The sequence below is a fragment of the Laetiporus sulphureus genome (genome assembly GCF_001632365.1).
Source record: "Laetiporus sulphureus 93-53 unplaced genomic scaffold LAESUscaffold_43, whole genome shotgun sequence".
NCBI classification, from domain to species: domain Eukaryota; kingdom Fungi; phylum Basidiomycota; class Agaricomycetes; order Polyporales; family Laetiporaceae; genus Laetiporus; species Laetiporus sulphureus.
The window spans coordinates 330871-341627 of NW_024468552.1; the positions used below are offsets into that span (position 1 = coordinate 330871).

General features: G+C 44.1%; 3 protein-coding genes across 3 annotated transcripts; all 3 read left to right on the plus strand.

Annotated features, from left to right (window-relative positions):
- Window positions 1-5895: 5895 nt before the first annotated feature.
- Window positions 5896-6447, plus strand: LAESUDRAFT_762305 (uncharacterized protein; the record flags this gene model as incomplete). The annotated part of the gene is made up of 1 exon (XM_040913073.1): window positions 5896-6447. The coding sequence occupies one exon, from the start codon at window positions 5896-5898 to the stop codon at window positions 6445-6447; it is 552 nt and encodes a 183-aa protein (XP_040760861.1).
- Window positions 6448-6465: 18 nt separating this feature from the next.
- LAESUDRAFT_633309 (uncharacterized protein) lies at window positions 6466-6621 on the plus strand (the record flags this gene model as incomplete). Its single annotated transcript, XM_040903424.1, has 1 exon — window positions 6466-6621. A coding segment is annotated over one exon (156 nt), but the record flags the coding sequence as incomplete, so codon positions are not given.
- A 138-nt stretch (window positions 6622-6759) lies between these two features.
- LAESUDRAFT_738448 (uncharacterized protein) lies at window positions 6760-8764 on the plus strand (the record flags this gene model as incomplete). The annotated part of the gene is made up of 4 exons (XM_040910894.1): window positions 6760-7135; window positions 8049-8313; window positions 8347-8468; window positions 8517-8764. The coding sequence occupies 4 exons, from the start codon at window positions 6760-6762 to the stop codon at window positions 8762-8764; spliced, it is 1011 nt and encodes a 336-aa protein (XP_040760863.1).
- Window positions 8765-10757: the final 1993 nt, after the last annotated feature.

A 10757-nucleotide genomic window follows, 5' to 3' on the forward strand; every position in this document is an offset into this window, starting at 1 on the left:
TAGATAGGTAGCTTAGGTAAGATAGCCCACTGTATGTGTATATAAGACCAGCCATGTAGAGGACGAAACTTCAGATTGTTTCTCCTCGTCTACTACCTGTAGCACTCACTGAGCTTACTAGCTCCCTCATATATCTCTACCCTTTCCTGCATATGCCACATTGACCAGTAAGTCAACAGGCTCTTGTGCCACATAGGGTTCAGGGGGATACTTTGGGATCAGGGGGATCAGGACAGCACGTTCCACATGACTGATCCTTTTTTAGTCTTTTTGATCTCTTGTCCAGTGTTACTGTGACACACGCTCTCTTCGAGGTCATCACGTGAGATATCAAGAGCCTCTGCCTCAGGAAGGATGAGGAAGTTGCAGAATGGCCATGACACATGATGGACCACAGCACACAGAGGGCACAGGATGAGAATGCAGGTAACAAGGATGAGTGTGACAAAGCCTGCAGGAATGACTGCACTCCAGAAGTCATGTATGCAAGGGCTGGAGAAAGACAGCATGCTGTTGCCATCACCGAGGGCATGGTGCACAGTCACAGCAGATACAGGGGACAACACGAAAGATGAGGTCGACACGTCACAGTGCATATGAGAGAGACACATGCTGTTGCAATGACTTTGAGTAGAGTTGGATGTGCGCCCTGTGAGCACTTCTACCATGAAGACTTGAATGATGGTGCACAAGGCCAGAACATGTAGGATGAGGAATACAATTATGGCTATGTTTTCGATGAGGAGAACAAACCTCCCAAAGTTGAGCATGGAGCAGCAGAAGGGGATAACAAGAGCCAAGATGATATGTCGGGTGAAGATGATGAGGATGAGGTAGTGGCATTAGATGAATTGACTGGTCTAATACTATGCTAATCCCTACAAACATTTATGTACACTCAATTCATGGTATTCTTTTGGCCTGCCTGCATCACTGTCCTCATATCTGACTATATCTGTGCATACCTGTCAGATTAAGTCAGTTGAGTTTCAGATAAATGTTTAACTGGCCAGTGGTGATCAGACCAAGGGCCAGCAGATGACATGGACAAATTTCTGAGAATAATTGTCTTGCAGTATGAAGGTATTATTATCTACCATGTCTTCTCAGATCGGGCTCCAGACATTTTGCTGATGCTTATGCATTATGAGATAGTCAACTGATATATCATTCCATTGATGTATGATAACATGATACATTATCGAGTGGCCAGGAACCTTAAAGGCTGGGTTTGATACATTAACCAGCACCCAATCAAATGCTTGTGAGGTTTTCTTTTTTGGTGCACTCAAGCGGCTGAATCAGCACCCTTGTATGGGTGGGGCAGCCTGGATTTTGGCCTGTGAATGAAGTAAGCACCTGTCTGAGTGTCTGTCAAATTTCTGGCACTTATAGGAGGTGGAGCGCCCAGTGGGCAGATTGAGCACCAGTCAATAGGGTTAGCACTCAGACACTGATTGATCTAGGGTGATATCTGGGAATATAAATGACATAATATCAGAAAAAAATCTTCTTCAACGCAATTCAACCAAAATAGACATATGGACCCAGGAAAAATGCTGCTTTGTGCATGCTTAGTGCCACCTTCTGCACACCTCACATGCACTTAGTGCTGCCTTGGGTATGCTTTGGTCTCGTGCAACTGCCCATTGCTAAGTACACGCATTTAGAAGCACAGAGCAGATGTGCAAAGTCTCAGTCTTGCGATCACTCCTGGTGGCCACATCATGTATTCTACAGTTTCAATACATGCAGACAAATACAATCTGTCCTTGCTGCTTCCAAGACTTATCTGATTCTACCCACTACCTCTGCCTGGGACTGCACTCATGACATCATGAAGGTGGCAGTCATGGTGAGTTCTTAGTCTACTCTAGGTATTTGATGATGCTGTCCATATGGCTTGTGAACATATCAATTACGTGCCCTTCTGGCACCTGGCTGCATTACTGGATGTTCCTCCTGTGTATCAGGTATAGCATATGGCTTCATTGAGCACTTGAACTCTGAGTCTGAATTATTATGGAGGATTTGCTAACTGGTTTAAAGCTAGGATGGGTGTCAGTGTGGTTGCAATGGCTAAGTCCTGGCAGCATTGGTGGTGCACTGAAGCAGCATGAAGCATTCACTAAGGCAGCATGAAGCGTTCACTGAAGCCATCTGAAGCATTCACTGAAGCAGGTGTGAGGCATGCACGAAGTGGGCATGAGGTGGCACTAAGTGCGCATGAGGCATGCACAAGGCGGCACTAAGCGCATGCAGTGGTACAAGAAGCGGCAGCGCAAAGGAGATACCAACGCTTCTCCCTGCTTCATAATATTATTTCTGTTTCTACTATGTCTGCAACTGTGATGTATTAGCGGTATCCACATCAGAAGTCCTGCACTCATTTCCGGAGTCTGCTTTCTGTGGTCACTTCCAATATCATCCATTGCACCACTGAGTTTCTAGCCATTGAACTGCAGGTAGAAGGTGGGGGGGATGATTCTGGTCTGTCTCCATTCCTTCTTTATCTTTTTCTAGCTGATAACATCATCTGCAGGGTTTCATCTGACATGTCTTAGATTACTTCAGGATGTGCCTGCAAGATCGCTGACAACAGCCCCAGGATGCCTCTGACCAGCCCTCTAGACTGACACCTGCGTTCTCGCAAAGGACTTTAGCGATTCTGAGTGTGTTTCTATGATTGAAGTTGTTGAGCAGCCCAAAAATCAGCCCAAGCCCAGGCTGAAGCACTGAGGGACTAATGCTCCAGAGCGAGCATGACATGGTGAAGGAGAGAAATGAATCACCATGATGTGATATGATTTACTCATGTGTGGGTACTTTTGAACATTTACAGAGCCCTTAAGTACTGCGAGTAGCCACAGAATTTAATGCAGAATACATTGATCAGGCAATAAAGAGGCTGGGAGTGGCAAGGCAGGCAGAACAGGGTGAGGATGCACTATGATCTCTGTAAGATGACCCAGCATCCTGGGCTCAAGTTGCCATGGTCATCAGCACAGATTGCATCAGGCTTTTCAAGAGGTTGGCAGTGAAGTGGTACAATGGTGGCAGCGAAGTAGTATGAAGCAGCAGAGTCGAGCATGCAGGATGAAGCTAAGAGGTGGCACGAAGCATGCACAATGTGGTACTAAGCACATGTGAGGCATGCACAAGGCAGCACTAAGTGCTTGTTGAGGCATGCACAAAGCGGCACAAAGTGCACATGAGGCAGCAATTTCCCCAGGACCTAGACATACATGTAGAAGATAAATCTATATAAGTGCCAAGCATGTGATTGTGCTGCCTATGTCAGCCATACTATCTTATATGATAGAGTCCCATGGTGCTTGGCATGCGGTAGGGCCTCAATCAACACTCATGTGCTCTTGCCACTATAGCTGTAGATCTACATCTTGTTCTATGCATTGTTTTAGGCATAAGGAATACATTATATTAACATAAAAATCATATATACACTAACTCTGAGAGGCTCAAAAATGGATCAAAATGACAGAGTTGAAAGAAGGGAGCTCGAGAACTTGAATGCTTTATTTGTAGTGGCAGCAGGCTTTTTTCAACACAATTTAAGCCATGTACCCTGACTCCTGTTCAGGTGAGCTCTTAGAATATCTTCAGAAGCTCTATTAGCATGTAAACTATCATTTTGTAAAGCTACATTGCCTCAATAATACCTAAAATATGTCTGTAGCATTCAATAAGTGTGCAGATCACATTTTCAGTATGACTGTTATTTGGCTTCTCATTGGCTGATCACTGAGTGCAGATTCTGATCGCTGAATTATGTCATGCCACCGAATCAGTAACATCAGAAACATCTGGACACCAACTTGCCACATTGCAGACCCGCTGCTGATTTTGGACCACCTATATAAGGTTACTGTGTCACATGCTTAAGGGAATCAAGAAAGGAAAAGCTCACAATCACGTGATTGGTTGTTCAAGTGTGGCAGCTCATACATAATGTATCACTAGCCCTCGACTTATTACAATTAATGATACATCAAGTAGTACAGGCAACCTGCAGCCTGATATATCAAGCACACAGGTGGGCCAGATTTTAATGTATTAATCACACATCAACTGACTGCAAATAACTTTAGAGTGATTTATGTATCAGCCCTGAGCTACACGAGCAGCCAATTCATGTATAAAAATGACACCTATGCCTGACCTACATGGTGATCATGTGTTCATGCTGTCAAACCTGGGCTTCCCATCCTCTCCATCACCCTAGATTAGCTGCACTCCAACACTTCCCCTAGGCTGCAACACCAGGAGGAAAAAGCAAAATGGAGAAAGGAGAAAAATATTAAAAAAGGAAAGAAAAAAAAACTAAACCATGAAATCAAGAAATTTAAGGTGCTTGAGAAGAGCTGGCTGAGGAAGGGCCTTGGTGAAAATATTGGCAGAGTTCTCAGTGCTGGGAATATGATTGATCTGAATCTGTTTCTGTTAAATGGCCTCATGAAGCCAGTGGTATCAAACGTTGAGGTGCCAGACCTGGGTGAAGTTGATAGAGCATTTCACCAGGCTCTTGCTGCCTGCACTATCCATCCTGAGGCTGACAGGGAGAGAAATAGGAACATAGACATCACCCATAAATTTCTTGATTCACATCACCATCTGCCCCACATGCACTGCCGTGATATATTCTGCCTCAGTAGTGGATAGGGCAACCACATCCTGGTGATGTGAGCTCCATGTAACAGGGTCACCAGCCATTACCATGATGTGCTCCTGCATTGAACATCTCATGTCTGCACAGTCACAGTAAGATGAGTCAGAGTAAATCAGAGGCTCGAGGGTGGAGTGCACATGATCTGAACTGTAGTAGATAAGGCCATAATTGATGGTTCCTTTGATGTAATGGAGAACCCACTTCAGCACATGCCAGTGGATGATCCCAGGGTGTGCCATGTAGTGACTCAACAACTGCACAGAATAGATCAGGTTCGGTCAAGTGGTGACTGACAAATACATAATGGCATCAAGTGCCTTGCAGTAAGGCAGAGTTGCCATCTCAAGGACTTTATTGAGCATCACCTGTGTAGATGCTTTAGTGAGTTTCATCCCCAGTTCCAATGGTGCGACAGGGTTTGAGTCCTGCATCCCAGTGAAAATTCCGTCTGGAGGGAATGAGTAACGTTGTGGCAGGATGGTGTCAAGAGAAAGTCCGATGAGGCAAATCAGGGCAAAATGAGTGGTTGAGTGCCAAGATGCACGACACAGCTTATAATTAGTTAGGTAACTGAAACTGTCTCCTGTCTGCATCTTCCCTCGTGATCATCGTTTCAATTTTATGCACTTCAATTACTTGCCACGAGCATGTGTGACTCTGAATTGAAATCGGCTGGTCCCAAAGTCTACTACTGCAATTGCCCGAGGTTCTGCAAAGTCCAAACGTGAGTGTCAAAGATGACATACTATGCGCATAGACAATATCGTGAAGGCAGCTCTACCTGAACATCACACCAAGGTTCCACTTCATCATCATCAGTGAACTCTGCTGCAACACTATAGCTGGTGGGGAGCCTCACGAACTCAAAATCTCAACTGCTTGCAAGTGTAGGCACAAAGATGACCATGAGCTGCAGGTGGTAAGAATAAATCATTTCAGAATGTTAGACAGTCTAGAAATTGAATACTGTGCTTATAAAGAATGACCAAAACCTGCAGGATGGTCATCCTGAAGGGCCTGCACATTCCTCTCAGATGAATGGGCATGAGAATGATTATAACATGCTAATGGTAAGAGTAATTTCATATTCTAAGTTTCCTCTACTGATATACAATTTGTTATTTGCATAGGATGATGGAGCGTGTCAGCGTGACAGCTCCAAAGAGTGCATGTCTAGCTTCTGAAAGAACAGGAATGATATCTCACCCATGGCATCTCATGCTAGTGGACTGATGACTGGATGTGGAGCAGAAGGAGAGCAGGCAGTCATGAGCCATTCTACAAATGCAGGCAGTTTGCCTGACGATTCTCATATGGCTGCACTGGATGATGGATCTGAACATTCTATTGCTGATTCCAACGTGGATCTCTTGGAAGAATTGCCATCTGCTGTTGATCCTGGAAGCCTTGCTGATCCTCTCAACAGAGCACTTCCTAATATGCCACTTCCTGACTCAGCTGTGCATTCATCCACTGCAGTGAATGATGACAACTTCACAGATGAGTTTGACGACACACTCTGTGCACCACAGATTGAAGAACTGAGGATTGCTACAGATTTCAAGTGCCTGCTGGCAGATGCGAGTTGGGAAAACTCAGATCTTGACAAGGACACTATACACCACTTGCAACATCCATTGGAAGAACCTCTCAGCATCGATGAAGATCCCGATCTGCTGTATTTTATAGAGCTAAATCTCACTGTGAGATCTGCCTCTCAATGTGTCTATGAATCCATGCATCAAGCTGGGTTACGATGATTTCTAAATGTCAAGATCCTTGCTTATGACCAAGTCAAATGCCGTATCACCAATATAATGGGGATTCATGCATTGAAGCATGACATGTGTATCAACAGCTGCCTTGCATTCACAGGGCCCTTTGAAAATGATGAAGTGTGTCATTATTGTGATGAGCCACATTACGACATGAAGATTCTCCATGCAAGTCACGGCAAGAAACAGGTCGCTCACCAAGATTTCTATACCATCCCCCTCGGGCCCCAGCTCGAGACCATTCCATGCTCTACTAAGGGCACCATGAATATTCGACAAGGTCACACACAACTTCGCATGATAATTAATGAGTTAAAGTCCACTAATGGAGTGTTCAAGGAGTGGAGTGACATATACCATGATGAGCAGATCATCCAAGCCATCGAACGTGGTGAAATACAGGAACGTGACATGATTCTGATCTTTTCGATTGACAGTGCACAACTCTATCACTACAAGGCATCAGACACCTGGATATATATCTGGGTGCTCTTTGATTTGTCCCCAGAGTTGCGACATAAGAAGAAACATGTTCTTCTCGGCAGCTTCATTTCAGGCCCCAACAAACCAAAAAACCTCGATTCCTTTCTATTTCTGGATCTTCATCATGCTCAGACACTCATGAAGCATGAGTTTCGCTTCTGGGATGCCCTTGATGGTGTCACAGTATTAAGTGGCACCTTTCTTTTTGCACCAATAAAGTCATCATTCGGCAACCACAAGTGATTATTCAGATGCCAACCTTCATATTGGTCTCACAAAGTGGATACTTAGACAAACAGCACAATACCACCACATACATTGCGGATATGACTGTGTCTACCACATGACCACCAAGCATCCATGATTCAGCCACTCAGTCACGTGACACTGGCCACTTGCCCAGAATGGAACTCTTTGGCCCACAATAGGCTTATCTGTGCTCATTGGACCATTAAGCTAGCAAGCACCCAATTTGCTGCTCAATAGCAGCACCAACTACATGGCTGTCAAATAGTAGCACCTGCATTAGAATATGCGCTATGGCAGAACCCCCATTGGCCACTCAATAAGTGGCACCACTTCAGCTACTCAAATAGTGGCACCACCTTCAGGCAATTATCTCATTGGGTAAAGTAGGATTACCTTGGCATATCCACGGCCTTTATAGATAGTTGCTATAGCAAAAGTCCAGAACCATTACTGGTTTTGACAATATGTTCACATGTAGACAGGACAGGACCCCAGTAAGTACACCATGGTTAGGGTACCCAGGGTCCACCACTACATGTATATAAGCACATGAGGATCTAAGGGAAGACCTTAAATTCATTCATCTATTTCATGCGACCTAAGAAGCCTTCACCCCCTCTTTGTGTGACATAAGGCTATGGGCCCTTTGAGCCCCTTTTTGTAGGCTGCATGGCACTGCATGCCTTTTTGACCTAGCCTCCTTGTGGCAGGTCCTTATTTTGGTTTTTGTGCAGGTCACTGAGTGCGGCTAGCACCTTGCAGCCATTTCCTTGCCTTTTGGCAGGATCTATGATGCGCTGTGACAGATGGCAAGCTGTATGATTGCCGACCATTTGTACCATTTGTGGCTGCAGATGGGCCAGGTCTTGCTCAAGTCAACAATGGTACGGGTCACAAAGGGCACCATGAATGTCATATGTACTGTGAATTGATCAGACAACACAAAGAAAATGCACCGCATTATTACCCTGCTCTTGCCAAACCTCTAGGCTATACTGTTGCTGGATGTGATCATGATGATGTAGACCTCATGACCATTGATCCTTATCCCTCTGCCGAGGAGTATCTATCCAACCTTCACTATGTCTTAGAGTCTACTTCAGATGGTCAATACAAGAAGTGACGTCGCAAGACTGGAATTGCCAAGCCAAGTCTCTTGAGTGGGCTCTCATGTACTTTCTCTATGCCTGGATGTCTAGCAATTGATTTGATGCATCTCATTGCTCTAATCATACCAGACTTGCTTCTTGGACTGTGGTGGGGCACACTAGATTGTAAAAGACCTGATGATAGGTCAACTCGGGACTGGGCAGTCTTATGAGGTGAAACATGGAAGACACATGGTGAGGTGGTTGGGAAGATGCTTCCATATCTTCCTGGCTTATTCGATAGGCCACCTCATGATCTCACAGAGAGACTGAACAGTGGATATAAAGCATGGAAGTTTCTGCTTTATATATTTGGCATGGAGCCTGCACTGTTCTACAATGTCTTGCCTGAAAAATACTGGCAGAATTTTTGCCAACTGGTGGCAGCGGGCCGAATACTTCATCAGCACAAAATCACATGAATGCAACTCAATCGTGAGTATCAGCTAATTCTAGAGTTTACGAAGACCTTCAAGAATTTATACTACTGTGCTAGGCAAGAGCACATCCACTTCTGTTGCCAAAGTATACATGCATTGTGGCATATATCTTGGGAGGTTATTTGTGTCGGACCTCCTGTCTATTGCACACAATGGATGATGGAGCATACAATTGGAAATCTCGGAGAAGAAATCAAGCAGCTGTCAAATTCTTACAAGAATTTATCAGAGCGAGGGCTTTGATGTGCACAGGAGAATGCTCTGAAGGCTATGATACCTGCACTTGCAGAAGGCAAAGATGACACAGACACATATTATCTTCCCTGTGGTGCCATTGATATTGGCGATGGTTATACTTTACTACATGCAAGAGAAGAGGTACCACACCACATTCCTGGCCCTGAAGTGGTAGCCTTTCAGCACTTTTTGTCAAATGCTGATGATTTCACTGAAGGTTGGGATGGTAAAATCACAAAATGGGCATGTTTGCACCTTCCAAATGAACAGATTGCATGCTCAGCATGGAAGGAGAACCTGAAACCCTTAAACAAAATTTGAACTGCTCAAAAGTGAATACCTCCAATGTCATCTATGTATGGGACTTATTGTCTTGCATATTCAATTATAGCTTCACCTGGGTGACAGTATTCGATTCGCAGAGGTCCAGTACTACTTTCGTGCCTCAGTCCAACAGCAAACAGTTATACTTGCAATGGTGTCAATGTATAGTCAGCCTGACTCTGATCTTCTTGAGAGATCACATAATACAGTATGAGTTTTCAAATATCCTGGATCTCTTTCCCTTTGTGTCGTTGAAGTGAAGAACATTGTGTCAGTAGTAGCCATGATTCCAGTTCCACGTTCTCTCGGTATGCCCCAAAATGGGCAGTATTTCTTCTTGGTAGAAAAACCTGATTTAGATGTTGCATGGCCTGGTGGTGCTGTAGAGACAATCATAGAGGAGTAGGATAATGTACTATTTTTGCTATAACAAGTGAATCATGTATGAAATGTTTCTGGTCCACCCCAAGAATCTGTTATAAGCACCCAAATTCTATGGCTACCATAACATTATTTGGTGTTTAAACTCCTGGTATGCCACAAGAAAAAAGATTTCTTTGGCTCAAGATGCATTCTAGGAAATGGCTCATCATGAATATAAGATATTTTTATTACTGCTTATCACCCTACAATGTGAACTCTGTGCGCACCTTGATCGGTGCTTAATCTGGTGGCTACCGCAACATTATTTGATGTCTAAATCCTGGTCTGCCATAAGAAAAATATTTCCTTGGCTTAAGATACATTCTTGGGAAGGGCACATCACAGAAGTAAGTTGTTTAGATTGCCACTTATGGCTCTAGAATGTGAACTCTGTGCGCACCAATTACCTTGACTGGTGCTTATTCAAACACCAAGTTTCTCACAGGCACGTGACAGCAAGCCTTGTTGCCACAAGATGTCTGCGGCGACACCCACAAACTTGACTTTATGCATATATGCTATCTGAGATATGGATGCAACACAAGCATCCTTCTCTAGTATCTTTGGGACATTCTACAGTAAAGACAACAGCCTTGAAATGCTTCAGCCAGTCCCATCAAGATCGTTTCATGCAAGATCAGGTCAGTTGAGACTCGACGCTAACTAGATCTATGGCCAGTGGTCCTGATCATCTACAGAATTCAATAGTTCTCCCATTCTTTCCAGCTCTTCTTCTTCCTGTATCAGTCCTTTTTAGAGCAGTTACAGTGATCCACAAAACTGTTGATAAGATTGCTCACTTCAACTTGTATAGTAAATATCTCCTCAACCAATGGGTCAACTACATTGTATAAGGGCTCATTGGAAAGTGTATTATCATGGCTTTCTAACGCAGTTTTGGTCATATTTTCATCACATTTTGATCCCAAGGTATTTACTAATCTTTGAGGGTCACTCTTATCAACAGTTTTGTGGCACACACACAAGTTCT